Genomic DNA, 16357 nt, shown 5'->3' with positions numbered 1-16357 from the left:
TAACAACAATAAAATAAAAACGTTATGGGGCGTGGAATGCTTGCCAAATCTATGTCTTGCAGGTCTTTACTTAATACCTACGTCTACGATATTAATAAGTTTTTGTCATACGTTTTTATCTATAGATTCACAATCTTGATTTAATATAATTTGCTTTTAAATTTTATAACACTTTCTTTTTATAACACTATCTAGATTTAAATCTCAATTCTGTCATTTAGCCAAACAGCTGAATGTGCCCTATCGATCTTTTCAAGACTGCTGGTTTGTCTATCCTGTAAGGTATATACATGTGATTATATGTAACTATGTATGTTTCACTTAGAAACCCTAAGAACTAAATTGAAACACCACCACACACCGTATATTTCAAATTCTTACAAAGGCAACTGGCAACATTTTCTGTGACTCACTCAATTCAACGGTCACGTGACCAAAATCAAGCTTGGGTTTACATTTTGATTGGTTGTTCGTTCTTGAAGATTTCTTCTGAGAACTCGCTTGTGTCCGTGTGTCGTAAGCTCGCGCGTGGATTATTTTGTTCTATTCGATATCTTGAATTAAAAATTGTTTAAAATGTCTTCTAAAACCAAAAAGACTGTAACTTCTTCGTCGAACATAAGTGTCGTATCTTCAGTGCAAAGCCCCCCTCAATCAAGCACTCCTGTTGGCAGCCGCCCTTCCAGTTCAGCCGGCCGGCCGAGTAGCCCGCTAAGCCCTACAAGACATAGCCGCCTTCAAGAGAAAGATGCTTTACAAAACCTCAATGATCGTTTGGCGGCATATATCGACAAGGTACGTCAACTTGAGAGTGAGAACTCAGGTTTGCGCCGGGAGATCCAAACAACACAGGAGGTTGTCACCCGTGAAGTTTCAAATATAAAGGGAATGTATGAACATGAACTCCAAGATGCCCGAAAACTTCTAGATGATACATCCCGTGAGAAAGCAAAATTGGAAATTGATTTGAAGAGGTTGTACGAAGAAAACGACGACCTAAAGAAACGGTATGTTTATTGCTCTTATCACATCTAGACTACCATAAAATAGTTATATAAGGTTTTTAAATATTTAACATACATTTATACATTTTATGCAGTATTGATAGTTCCAAATTCCTTCCGTCTAACCTTAGCGTGAAGTTTACGTCATCCACAGAGTTTGCTAGCGGGCGCGGTGACGAGCGCGCGGCCTCGCTTTTACGACATACGTGACATCATAGCTCGATTTAGCCAAAGCATGTGAAGCATGCACACCTTAGTATACACTTAAGCAATGACAACATTCCTAATTGAAAGTCACTTATAACCTAGAATCCTAGTATTGTTTGTAAACAAATCTTAATTTCACTTGCAATACTAAAAATGATGACAATGAAAACAAAAAAGATGATTCATAATGTTATCAAAACATTGTTTTCTTTCAATTTCTTTTTTCCTAACATAAAACAGAAACATACAGTTTTCAGTACCTACCTACACTATATGTTTTAATCCAGTTTGTTCGGGTTTAGGAAGCAAGCTAAACATCTATTTGTGTCAAGGTGAAATTGCTTCTTCACTTTGATATCTCTGTTATTTTTGCGTATTTAATTTTGTATCATTTAATTGTTATTACCATGCTTATATGTATATATGACAAACTGTAAATAGTTATAATGAACTTTCATTTAGTTAAAACTTTATTCTATATTTTCTTTTTGATAACAATTCCCAAGCTTCTGTGACACAGAAAGGTCCCAGGCTTGAATCCCTGCCATGATGAGATACAATTTTTTGGTCTGGGTTTTGTATGTTATCTATATTAGTATTTATTAAGTATATTATAAAAAATAAAGTATAATTAAGTAAGTGTCCCAAACTAACAGGCTAACTCAATAATAATAATTTCACCTTTATAAACTATTATTATCCTTTTCAACAAAATATGAATTTTGGGATGATAAAAATTATAAACTTTTTAACATGTTTAAAGTTTTTTAGTTTCACATAAGTAGGTATGTTTGTGAATAATAATGTTGTTAAAAACCTTTACTACTACCGATCAGGTTGCATTGTGGCAGTAATAACATAGACACTATCTTAAAGTAAAAGGAACCTCAAGCCTCAAAGGCACCAGCTTAGAATACTTATTAGATTATGATGGCATTTCATCAAAAAACAAGAAACATTATTGGCTCAAGCACAACTGGAAATGGGCAAAAGAACAATATGAAAAATCTGAATCAGCTCTTCAAAGATATTTAGTGTATTTAACTTCCTATCTTATTTCATTACCATCTTGATGTATAAGCCTTGGTTAAGATTGCTTTATTCGGAAGTTGTTAGCTTTATCAAGTTAGCTAAGGTCATTTCCTTGTGAGAGAGATTACCTACATAGAGATCTTTTTAAGACTGTTTAATTAATTTATATAATGCTTGCTTCAAATGTAAATGTTTATTATTTTTTAGATCAGTTCATCTCTTCCAGTGGCTGCTGTAGGCAATTATGAAATAACACCCCTCTTTTTCCATCAGGAGTTAGAGAAAAAGGCAAATTTTTTGCATGCTGTGATACTATTCTTGTAGAGAATGAAAAAGAATATAGATAAAAATTTGATTAGGGAAATGCTAAAACATTTTGATCCTTCTAGGCAATGGGCAAGTGACATCTTCAAATTCCAATTTTACCATTAGATGGATATCAAAATGTAACTGTTGAGTCTAGTGACTATTAAATCTATCTAACCCTTAAGGATAAAGATGTCTAAACATATCTTAATTAATTTCAGGAATGTAATAAATGTAATTTAATGTTTTAATACTTCTTGATTAGTCATCATTGCATTTCATAAAACCTACAAACGTTTTTATATAAGGTCAGACAATGAAAAGATTATTTTAAAACATGCACAACAATGCAGGGCATTTCATTTGTCTCTTAACAGACTTTATGGTTGGCTGCCTATTTACACCAACCTGCTTGAGGACAAAACGAAATAATTTGGCCTCCTACATCATCCAAGCGACAACTAAGTTTATTCTTCGTTTATTGACCGCGACCACGTCAGCACACCGAAACGCCGAAGTTTTGCCCGCCCACGGTTTATCTTCATAAAGTCGCGTTCATATAATAGAACATAGTAATATATTGGCTATAAAGTCGGCAACTTGTTTGAAAACCGGAAACCGTACCGCCTGGTACTAACGATAAACGCGTCTCTCCTTTCTTCAGTATTGGCGTACATTGATGCCCCTCCAAAACTCGTAACTACGTAACTTTCTAAGAATTTAATTTTACATGCGAAGTAGATCATTGTATTAAAAATGTGACTTTAAACCGTTGCGAAACCACAAAAACAAGATAAAGTTTAATAAAATTCATAAAAATAACTCAATACATTCCATCTAATTTACTTGTATAGACCTCGCTTTATCTGACGTAATCGACTTTTATAGCTTAGCCGCCGGTGAGCAGCCGCATACTAATGCAACCTTCATTCCAAAATATAGGATGACGATTTCTCAAAATTATATCCTGACGTCATGGTCAGCTTAGATAAATTTATTTCTCTAATATCAAAATCTGCATAGACTTTGCTACCCCCACTGTTGCCTCCCACATTGTATTCTATTTTATAATGTATTTATTTATAAATTAGCAACTCTTTGCACATGTCTAATCTTCCGCATATTTCAGCAAATGTCAATAGTATCGTGTTATACTGTATAACTGCGTTAACGTTTACGATTACCTTTTCCCACGACATTACCTCGTGTACCTACCTATCTAATGCTATTATTACGAAGTTATTTTTCGGCTTACAAATAGATAGATTTTGCTACTCTTTTCCGACAAACCTATCAATCCGAAAAGTGTTTGATTTGTTACCAAAGTGCATGTCTCATTGCCCTTCCGTTCTTTAAAACTAATGTGAACAAATACTTTTTGTAAATTTATTTCAAAATACAATCTTCTGACACCGATAAAGTACAGACAAATAGATTACGTAATCTTCCAAAAATTGTAGTTATGACCTCAAATATGTTAAATATCATGTACATACTTATATCAAACGGTTATTAGGTACTAGATAACGAAACAGTCGACATCATCTCTAAAAAAGAATGTTTACATAATTTTGTTTACATTGACGATGGTCTTGCTCAATCGATTTATCGTTCCGTTTATTTTCGGCATGCCGTGTTCCGCTACGGAGACCTAGATTTGTGAGCCGACAATTAAGCGAGTGACATTCCCCTTTCTCTTTAAATCCCTCTTATCACGCATTCGTATATCGGCCAAGGCCCGCATTCTGGGCCCCCGCGACGTCACCACCGGCGCGGTGGCGGCGTCGGTTGACCGAGCGCGGGAAATACGAGTATAATGTATAATGTATTTATAAATTTAACGTTCAGCTGTATGCTTTAATGATAGTATTGAGATTCAGATAGTGCTAGGTTATTAGCCCATTGTTTTAACGAATTTTACAATCAGTATGTGAACGTGGCGTTTCAGTCTTTTTAATACTGTTAGATTGTTGTGGACGATTAGACTCTGTCTAATCCGTAAGGGATAAAGTGGTATTATATTTATGTAATGTATAAAATTAACCGCCAAAGCTGCTTGTTAGAATACGCCAAGCAGGCGGGAACCGGATAGTGGGATGTTTACTATTAGGTATACGAATACATTCCGTATATGGTTGCGCAATATCGCACGGCTTGCCGCTTGGAGACAAGACGTTCACCTCGCGCCGATGTCACGGTTCCAAGTTTTCAATAACTTGACCCTCAACATCCTATTATTATTATATTTAAAATTATATGTAGGTTTCTGAAAGTTATAAAATAAAAACCCATTAAAAATTAAATAATTATCTATTAAAATTTAAACAAAATCCAATTCAAAATTTCAAATCGCTCTAAAAGATGAGTTACAATCCCGTTTACATTGGCTTACAGGATTTATATTAGAAAGGATTCAAATCCAAATGAATAATGCAAGAGTTTATTAAAATGCCATGAAGGTAATACTACCGCTATCACAAATACTTTAGGAGCGCGTCATTAATTACTTGTTTACCTATCGGAAATAATTCATTGTATGAGTCGATGACATTGACATTATACAACGTTTTTCTTGGTATTTTACATCGACAAGCTGTTGCCCGCGTTTTTTCAAAATAACACTAGTGGGACAATAATATGAAGGTAATTTGGTTGTATGTGTAACCTGGATTATGATTACGCATCCAGCTGAGCCACGTAGACGTACTTGCAATATTGCGGATGTGATGGGTGACGGGATTCACTTCGTGTAGAATAAAAACCGGCATTTCCGACTTTGCTAAGGGGTTGATGATAAATAAATCAAAAATCTAGTTAGAAGCCTAAATTTCCGTCTGTCAATGTAATAACTAAAATTTTTATTTATTTATTAATTTCAGCTTGGACAAGAAGACCAAGGACTGCACGCAAGCAGAGAACCTTGCCCGGCACTACGAGACTCGCTTCACGGAGGAGAGCAACAAGTACAACACCGCTCTTGCCGACAAGAAGAAGGCTCAGGATGAAGCCAGGGTAAATTTCATTAACCTTCATAGATATTTTGTTAATTGAGAATGATTTGTATTAAATTAATGATGGCGATATGACGATTCGTTTCTGTAGACCGATACAAGATAACAATTCAGTGTTCATGAAATGGCACATTTTCGTTTGATATTATTCTTTTTAACATTTTTTTGTAAATATGTTGGCAGAATCAAACATTACATTACTACATTTATGTTGCAAATTAAAGCCCAGATTTAAGGGAGGTTAATATTAATTCAAGGATCTAAAAAATCGCTAGAAAATTGTTGATACATAAAAATGTCTTATTTCATCTGAAACTTATTTCTATTAGAATGAAACTATATTATTACTAACTAATTCATAAACATTTTTGCCAGGACCTTGCCAAGGAGTTGGAGAAGTTGCGCAAAGTGTACGCTGACACCCGCAAGACCCTGGAAGAAGAGATGCTGTGCCGCATCGACATGGAGAACACCGTGCAGAGCCTGCGCGAGGAACTCTCCTTTAAAGACCAGGTGTTCCAGCAGGAGCTGCAGGAGACGCGCACCCGCCGACAGGTGGAGATCTCAGAGATCGGTGAGTGACGTTATCATCTTTGTGTTAGTTTTGCTATTAAAGTTTGTTAGAATGAATAATACATACATATTATCACGTCTATATCCCTTGCGGGGTAGACAGATCCAACAGTCTTGTAAATACTGATATGTCACATTCAGCTGTTTGGCTTAGTGATAGAATTGAGATTCAAATAGTGACAGGTTGCTAGCACATCGCCTAAAAAAAGAATCTCAAATTTATAAGCCTATCCCTTAGCCGCCTTTAACGACATCCATGGGAACGAGATGGATGGAATGGTTCTTTTATTGGTGCTGGGAACCACACGGCACAATTAATAATATAAATAAAGATTTTTAGCAAAATGTAATTATAAAAGCCTATGGATAAATGTTGTTTTAACTATTTATGATTCATAACGTCAATAAATTTACAGATGGTCGTTTGGCCCAACAGTATGAAGCCAAGCTGCAGCAAAGTCTTCAAGAGTTGCGTGAACAGCAGGAGGCCAACATCAAGGCCAATCGCGATGAGATCGAGGCACTCTATGAGAACAAGGTACTAGCAATTATTTTATTTACTGGGTTCAAAAAATATAATTTTATGAAAAAGCATCCTATGCTTTCTCATTACTTCTGTAAGGATTGTAGTTAGTGAAAATCTTATAGTCATTGCTTTATCAAATAGAAATTTGTGCGATGTTTCAAAGTAATCTTTTTATGTTTATTTACCTAACAAATAATTGTAACATGATTGATTCTTGGCTTATTTTTTTACAATTTTAACAGATGAAGAACCTGCAAGGTGCCGCGAGCCGCAACAGCCAGGCGGCGACGGTGGCGGTGGAGGAGCTGCGCACCATGCGCACGCGCATCGACAGCCTCAACTCGCAGCTCAACGACCTCGAGAACAAGAACGCGGCGCTCAGCGTTAGTATTATTACACTACTTATTGTAAGAGAAGCAGGAATTCCATTTCTGTGAAAAAGTCGTTCCTAAAATATCTTGCAATTTTAGCTAAAAAAATGCATTGGTTTGACTGTATTTAGATAAGTCGGTGTTATAATTTATTATTTTCAGTTGTACGTAGATGTTTTAGTGACTTTATAAAAATAAAGGGTAACCGAATACTTTATCCAACTAAGCAATCTCCATAAACGCGTTCATGGATCGATACAAATTCTTGTTGATTACTCAACGATTCAGTAGCGCGTCCGTTATTTGTGAGGATAAAGTCACATATGCAAAGGCAATATATTATACCTATATCCATATAATGAATTATCAATATGCCTGTTTATTTAGAAATAAAGACGTAATTGCGTTTCTGTGAACAAAAGATTTCTTTATTTACAAAAGTTTTTTAACACTTTGATAATGACATAAGCTTATAAACTAAACATTTACTCACCTGTGAACAAAAGAAACAACATTTAAAGCCCTTATTTCGGGTCTATTTTAATAATTTCACAGGCAAGATTTTTACAATAAAATATCTGTTACACTACCTACACAAAATAATTCTAACCTAAATAATCACACTTGACATCTTGACGTTTAAGCTGCCAGTGACCTCAACTAATTAACGCGGCAAAATTTAAATTGCATACATTACATAAAGAATACCTATAAGTTTTCTTTACATTTCCCCTCCCGGAGAAAAACAATTACAAGTATGTAGTTGTTTGTGTATCAACTGGCAATGGAGTGAGTTTTGTAACATGGAACAAATTTGATTCTTCCTTTTTGTGACCAGCATCTACTTCATAAATTGTATTAGATATTTTTCTCAAAATCTCGTAGGGTCCAATTCGTAATTCATCAGTTTTCCTCCTATTTAAACGATTACCATTCTCCACATAAACTCTATCTCCCTCTTTAAAATCATGTTCCCTCCTAAGCAAGTCATATCTTTTCTTATTATAATCATGAGATTTTATGGTATTTTTATATGCCAATTTTCTATCACTTCTTAGGTCTTCATTTGAACATTTTGTTTTTAATTCTGGTGGTAGAATGTTTACATCTTCTCCTTCTAATAGGTATTTAGGTGCAAATTTGGTAACAGTATGTTCAGTCTCATTATATTTTTTTACACAATTCTGTGCGATAGTTGTCCATGCAATTTTCTTTCCTCTTTCATTTATTTTGCATCGTATCTTATTAACCAAAGTTTGGTTTAGCCTTTCATTAAGGCCATTAGAAAAAGGAGTATCCACAGCAGTAAAAATTATTCTTATATTATTATCTTTCAGAAATTCTTTAAATTCTTTGGAGTTTATGCCGGGATATTGGTCTGATAATATCATATCAATTTTATGACTTTGTGTCACTTCCCGAATAAGTTTAATAAAATTGTTAGAGCTTTGATTCTTTGACGTTAAAATATAAGCATACCTAGTGAAATGGTCAACTAAAAGATGTAGATACTTTTTTGTCGACCGTGATCCTCCAAAACCGCCAATTGTATCAATTGATACAATTTCAAAAGGATATCTTGCTGGTCCTAAATGTGACATTAGACCATATTTTGGCTTTCTCCTTGTTTTGTTTTTTATACATATTTCACATTCTTCGCAAGTTTGTTTTATCTTTGTGATTATATTCTTTGCTGAGTAGAATGGGGTTAATTTATTTATCATTTGTGTGCTTCCTAGGTGGCAATAAGTAATGTGTACATTTTTTATCAGTGTTTTGCTTAGTTCTTCTGATAATATAATTTTGTCTCTTCCTTTATTTTTTTTATAGTATATTTCATCTTTCAGTATTAGTTTGTTTATCCTTTTTTGTATTTCTTCATTTGCGTTTTGATCACTTTTTATCTGTTCTATAGTTATTAAGTTTACCACTTTCAATGCATCATCAGTATTTTCAGTTTCATCTAGAACAGGATTTCTGCTTAAGCAGTCTGCCTCTTGATTTGTTTTTCCAGGATTATATTTAATTTTAAAATTGTATTGAGATAAATAATATGTTAGGTCACCGAGTTCCTCATCAGTTCTTGATCTAATATTCATGTTTTCTAGAGGTTTATGATCGGAATACACCGTGAACTCCTTTCCCATGAGCCAGTGCTGCCAATATTTTACAGCTTCTTTTATTGACAGGCATTCTAGGTATATTGCCTTTTTCTTTTTTTGTGCTTCTGATAATTTTTTTGAGAAATAAGCAACTGGCTTATTGTTTCCATTTTTATCAGTCTGTTTTAACACTGCTCCTATTCCTTTTATACTTGCGTCCGTGTAAATGTTTATTGGTAATCCTGGATCATAAATTTTCAAAATTGGTTCGGAGCATAGTAATGTTTTTATTTCATTAAAAGATTTTTGACATTCTTCGCTCCATATGAATTTCACATCTTTCCTTAATAAGTTATGTAATGGTTCCAGGATGATTGCACTGTGTGGTATAAACTTATGGTGAAAATTTACCTTTCCTAGAAATTGCCGTATATTTTTCCTTGTTTCTGGTATTGGAAAGTCTTTTACTGCTGCTAAATAATCCTTTAGAGGTCTCACTGAATTGTTTTCTATTATATGGCCTAAATACTTGGCATAATTGTTTGCAAATATACACTTGGTAAATTTTAATCTAAGCCCCTCCATTTCTATTGCCTCCAGAAATTTTGTAATATGTGATATATGTTCTTCAAAGGTTTTCGAAAAAATGAGTATATCGTCTATAAAGTTTACTGCAAAATTAGAAAGCTTATTTTTTCTTATTATGTTACTCATTATTCTCTGAAAAATGGCTGGAGCCGTTTTTAATCCAAATGGTAAGCATGTCCACTGGAAATGTCCTTCCTGAGTAACAAAGGCAGTTTTATATCTATCTTGTATTTTCAAAGGAATAGACCAAAATGCTGAATTAATGTCAAATGTTGAGAAATATTTAGAGTTCACTGTTTTTATCATTAAATCCTCAATTAATGGGAATGGCTGTGATTGTGGGACGATTATTTTGTTTAATTCTCTGAAATCTATACATAGTCTTGTTTTACGTTCATCTTCTTTTTTGTAAGCCAGAGTTACTGGGGCGGCAAACGGGCTATATGATTCCTCAATCAAATTTTTTTTTAATAGTTTCGATATTTGTTCTTCTATTTCTCTTCTATCTTCAACTGTGCATCTATATGGTCGTTTGCAGCAGTATTTATCCATTATGAGGTCAATATGTGCTTCATAATCTCGTACGGTGCCAATATCATATTTATCCTTGGCAAATACAGTTTTAAATTTTTCTATGAGCTTGTCAATCTCTAATTGTTGCTGCTTATCTAGATGATTAGCAATCTTTTTAAATTTATCAGTTTCAATGTGTTCATTGAAATTTATTTCTTGTTTCACTTTCTCCGTTTTAGGACTTAATAATCTTGGCTCAGTTTTGTCTCCTAGTGCATCAGGAATGTTGACATTTCTATTGCTTTTTGTATTGACATCTTCTTTTTGATTAGCTTTTTGTATGATTTTTAGGTCTTCATTTTGGATAAGTCTGAATTTTTTAATACAATCTAATCCAATTAAAAAATCATAATTAAAGTTTTCTTTGTCTATGACGAAAATATCCATGTTTTGTTCTATATCATATATTTTAATTTTTAATGTCACAATACCTTTTGTTTTTTTCTCACCATTAATAGTCTTTAAATTTACTATTTGTGTATTCGTTGTAGATTTTTCTTTATTCTTTAAGTTTAACAATTTTGCGTTTATCAACGATACATTTGAACCCGAATCATAAATTCCAGTTATTTCTATGGCATCATTCAATAGCAAATTTATTTTTATTAATGGCGGTATCTCTAGTTTTTTGGATCTTTGTTATTTAAATCTGTTTCTATTTCAGAGTTATTTACTGATTTCACTATTGATTTCCGAGTTCTATCTTTAAACCAACAATTCTCCTCTGGATGATAACGTTTCCCTTTTTTTTCATTGATACAAATTTGGCATGGCTGTTTTTCTTCTATTTTTTTTTGTTTATTGTCGGAATTTGTAAATCCTTTTTTTTCATACTTATTTTTTATGACAAGGTGTTCCAATTTTCCTATTTCATTATATAGATCTTCTGTTTCTTGCAAAGCTTCTCTGTCAATTTTATCAGCAACAAAATTTGGCAAGCCGAATGCTATAAGATCAATAAGAATTCCAGTATCTATTTCCTTCCTAACTTCCAATAATAATTTTTCTTTCTTTAGGGCATATTCAAGTAACGAACCTGCTTGATATTTAAAGGCAAGAGCATATCTTATGGGTGACCAACCTTTATTTGTAAATGTCTCACAAAATGATTTCTCCCATTGGTTCCACTCTGATTCCACCGTGTGTTTTATTAACATACAATCATACCAATGTAGACTCGAAGATTCCATAAAATTTTTCAAAATTTCTATTTTTTTTCTGTCTTCGTTAATTTTGAAACGTTCACATTCCTTATTAAAATCTTTAATCCACTGGTAAGCATTTGTGGTTTTAGTTGTGAATTTTTGTATCATAAAATCTTTAGCAACCTTGCCTAGATTTTGAATTTCTGATTTTTTCTCTTTTTCTTCAAGTAATTTTTCTAACAATTTTTCCAAAGTGTAGTTAGAGCTGCTAGAACTAGACATAGTCTCTGGATCACTTTTAGTTTCTATTATTTCTTCTAGATACATATCATTAAATTGCAAGTTTTGTTCTTTATCCAAATACACTTCTGAAATCTTATCTGTCAAAGTTATCCAGATTTTCCTTACTTGGTGTCTTCTTTGTAATGTTTTTTTTATTTTGGCATAGTTTGGAGTACTTGTAATTGCTTGATGTTGAGTAATTGATTGATAATCGGATGGTATTCCATAGACCTGCCCGCTAGGCGTGGCAATTGAGGTTAAACATAAAATGTTTGTTTTTCCATCAGATGCTGTCTTCACAGCAAAATCAAATCTTAATTTATCCATAATTCTCTCAAAATATGTGCAAAAATGTTGTTTTATAATGAATTATCAATATGCCTGTTTATTTAGAAATAAAGACGTAATTGCGTTTCTGTGAACAAAAGATTTCTTTATTTACAAAAGTTTTTTAACACTTTGATAATGACATAAGCTTATAAACTAAACATTTACTCACCTGTGAACAAAAGAAACAACATTTAAAGCCCTTATTTCGGGTCTATTTTAATAATTTCACAGGCAAGATTTTTACAATAAAATATCTGTTACACTACCTACACAAAATAATTCTAACCTAAATAATCACACTTGACATCTTGACGTTTAAGCTGCCAGTGACCTCAACTAATTAACGCGGCAAAATTTAAATTGCATACATTACATAAAGAATACCTATAAGTTTTCTTTACATCCAGTTTTCTGAAACTAGCAAAGTAATTGAATTTTTTTCAATTTTAGAACCGCTGCCGCGAATTGGAACGTCAGCTGGAATCTGAGCGTGCTCGTCACGCCGAAGACTTGGCGTCATTGGAGCAAGAATTGGCTCGTTTACGTGACGAGATGGCCGCCCAGCTGCGTGAATACGCCACTCTTATGGATATCAAGATATCGCTGGACCACGAGATTGCCACCTACCGCACTCTTCTGGAGGGAGAGGAAGACAGGTATTGTTTGATTTTAGAATCATTCTGTCAGAGTTAGTTTTATCGTCGCCGGAGCAAGCGTTCTTATAAATGTTTTATTCAATAAATATAAATGTTTTATTCAATAAAGTTGGGCATTACTTAACATCGGTATTCCTGTTAACGGGTTTAGGGAATCGGGCGTCAGGTGTACTACTATAAATTCTTGACCTTATTCCTATGTCGTTAGCATAGTTATATCAACAAATTGGACAAAAATACAATATGTATAATGTGTCAGTCATCCTTCTCTTGTCTTTAGGCCCGGTTGCGTCCTTGCAAGACTATGAAATTATGAAATTATATTCATCCCACAAGAGATATAGGCGTGATTATATAATCACGCCTATATCTCTTGTGGGGTGCGGCCACGATCAGTTGTTTTGGTTAATGATAGAATTGAGAATCAAATATTGACAGGTTGCTAGCCCGTAGTCTAAAATAAGAGTCCCAAGTTTATAAGCCTTTTACGACATCCATGGGAAAGAGATAGAGTGGTTCTATTCTTTTTTTTTTTATTAGTGCCGGGGTTCACACGACAGTACTACGATTTTGCAGTAGGAATCCAGATTAAAATGACATTTAATATTATACAGGCTGAACCTGACCTCCCAGTCCCCGGGGCGCGAGTCGCGCGCGTCGGCCGGCGGGAGCGGGCGCCTGACGCCGGGCCGCCGCGCCACGCCGCTGCGCGCGCGCAAGCGCACTCTGCTGGATGAAAGCGAGGAGCGCAGTCTGCAGGACTTCAGCGTCACTTCCAGTGCTAAAGGAGATTTGGAAGTGGCAGAATCTTGCCCAGATGGAACTTTTGTCAAAATACGCAATAAGGGAAAGAAGGTTTGTAGACATTCAATCTTCATTCCCTTTGTATTTAGCTCGCAAACTGATTCTACTACATATTCAGTAGAATTAGTTTGCGAGCTGAATTCACATAATTAATTATAATTCGCATTTGCGAAGAACGCTCTCTGCAGGACTTCAGCGTTATATCAAGTGCTAATAAGGACTTATAAGAAGTTTTGTCAAGATAAGAAGGATATATCTGCAGTTTGAGAGATTCTTTTGTTTTGAACCGTCACATCTGTATGAATCCGTGAATTGGAACACATCTAAACCTATCTGACTAAATATTTGCACACAGATGATGACAAAAAAGCAAGTATTGTTTGCTTAGTTGGGCTGTGTAGAGGAAAACAACTACTTATTTGAATAGTCACAAAACTTATTTTTCTTTTCTTCTTAAAAATATGCCCCAGTCTTCGTTTCCCCCTTTGTTTGTGTACATCAAGTATCACCCCTATCTCAATATTTATTCACATTAGACAATCTATCCCACAGGAGCAAAGCCTTGGCGGCTATCAAATTATTCGCAAAGCGGGCGACCAAGAGACGGTATTCAAATTCCACCGCACCGTGAAGTTAGAACCGGGCGCGATCGCTACTGTGTGGTCAGCGGATGCTGGGGCCGATCACGATCCGCCGAGAGATATCGTCATGAAGGGACAGAAGTGGTTCGTGGCCGATTCCTTCACCACGGCGCTGCTCAACACCGACCAAGAGGTTAGTATCATTACTCTCTTATCGGCGTCACTGCACTAATCAAGAGTTTCTTATTATTGTCCTATATTAAACTACTTTTTAAAGAACATTGGTGATCAAATGTGGTCATTTACATATCAATGACTATTCCTGGGCTATGTACATTACATTGATTACTAATGCTACATAATGCTTATGAAAATTAAGTTTTAACTAGTATTATTCAATCCACATTGTAACCACATTTGTTCCGTAGGAGGTGGCGGTGTCCGAGCGGCAGCGGCGGCAAATCAGCACGAGCGCGCAGAGACATCGCGAACTCGCGCACAAGTTCCCGCGCCGCGAACAGGTAAAAAACAATATTTTTAGTATCTAGAGACACATCCAATGTAAGCCAAAAAAATGCTTAATATTTTTTTTACATATTTCCACCTCAGTAAATCAGAATAGTAGACCTATTTCGAATTTTAATAGCGTAACATACATAATCATGCCTCGTTCCTTAAGAGGTAGGATAAATTTTCATTTTTCATTATGATTGATCAAATATAGTTGGCAACATAATTTAAACTAATTCTTTATCTTTTAAGCTGGGCGAGATCCGTGAGGGCGAAGAGAACTGCCGCATCATGTAACGCAGCGGCGCCCCAGCCACCACCGGTGCCTCACGCTTCCCGGAGCGACGCATTCTGCCCTGTGGGCAACCTCCCTCACCGCTACCCCTCTCTACCACTGATGATCTTTTGCGTGCTTGCCGCATCAGCCATACTGTAAACCACTTCGTTCGGTGATACGCGTACTGTTTTGTAATCGTGCTTATATTTCCATGAAAAGATCTTTTGAGTGTTTTGTGTAAGCAGCGTATGTTGCAAAATAATCGGTAACCACTTAACATAATGTAGATCGTATCTGCCTGCTTTTTATATTTAAAAAAAAAGAACATCGTGTGAATTTCACCTCAGTAGATATTTGTTTTATGTTAGAATTAAAAACGCGTATATCGGCACAGTGAGGCGACACACTTAGCTAGCCACCCTTTTTATTTACATATGAGGTATAACATGTCGGTATGTTTGGGTGTATTCAGGGAGATTTTGCTCTGAAAATCTAAGACGTTCATCCAAAGATCTGGAGAGAGAACTTTAGAAAGACTACACAGTGCCCCCTCACTGGATTTACCCGATCTTTACCATGTATTGCTTTATATTATTAATTTATTTCTATTATGAAATAAGATGAGTTCACCTGTGACTCGTATTGAATGTATTAGTGGAAAATAAAATTAGTGGCTTGTTCAGTTCAGGCAAGTGAGAGATCACAAAGCAGACACTTCACTGCCATGTAAGGCATTTTCCTATTCCTTTTAAAGTCAGTGAACAAAGTACAAATTACGTTCACGTTTGGTAAGTATTGAATAATGAAGATTTATATTGTAAACTCCCACCCATTCACGACACATGCACTAGTTTGTAAGTAATTTTATATTGATAATTATCAAAGAGTATCCATCTGATATCAGAGCAAATGGTGTAGATTAAATCTACTAATATTCATAATTCTTAGTGATGTTGGACTAGAAAAATCAATGTATTAGGTTAAGTTACTTTTGACTACATGTCACATTAGTATTTAGGTAACAGCGTCCTTATTCAAATTTATTATACATACAGGTGCAAGTCTCAAATTATCAAGCTCTCATTTGTCAGAAAGTTATAATAAAGTAATAGAGGTAATATAAATATATTTCATAAAATAAGTATTTTATTGCATTTGTTTGTATTTTTAATGTAACCATGGTATTTTATATTTGGTAATATTAGTATTTTCTTTTTGTTTCGAATCACAGAGAGGATTGAATCTTGATTGTATTTGTTTGGTAAATGAGTATTCATGAGACCTTTTTAATTTGGACCCAGCTTAACTTTTTCTACTTATAAATTGAAACATTATTAATATTACAAATAAAATAATATTTAGGTTTACATAAGTGTTTTTTATTTATAACTTCCACTGATTTAACTACAAATTCCGTAAGATGCAACAAAAGATCTTAATATAACGCGAAAGTATAATTTTTTTTGCCGCCGTAACAGA

The 16357-nt window shown here is 34.6% G+C and overlaps 1 protein-coding gene across 1 annotated transcript; it reads left to right on the top strand.

The window, feature by feature from the left end:
* The first annotated feature begins 425 nt into the window (after window positions 1-425).
* LOC106140175 (lamin-C) lies at window positions 426-16266 on the top strand. Its single transcript, XM_013341735.2, has 10 exons — window positions 426-1007; window positions 5429-5561; window positions 5936-6134; window positions 6550-6671; window positions 6902-7042; window positions 12501-12706; window positions 13321-13561; window positions 14063-14284; window positions 14520-14612; window positions 14854-16266. The coding sequence occupies exons 1-10, from the start codon at window positions 577-579 to the stop codon at window positions 14896-14898; spliced, it is 1833 nt and encodes a 610-aa protein (XP_013197189.1). The 5' UTR covers window positions 426-576; the 3' UTR covers window positions 14899-16266.
* The last annotated feature ends 91 nt before the right edge of the window (window positions 16267-16357 follow it).

Source organism: Amyelois transitella, chromosome 3 (genome assembly GCF_032362555.1).
Source record: "Amyelois transitella isolate CPQ chromosome 3, ilAmyTran1.1, whole genome shotgun sequence".
Classification (NCBI taxonomy): Eukaryota; Metazoa; Arthropoda; class Insecta; order Lepidoptera; family Pyralidae; genus Amyelois; species Amyelois transitella.
The sequence above is the reverse complement of the archived record's forward strand: the minus strand, read 5'-3'. Positions and strand labels throughout refer to the sequence as shown.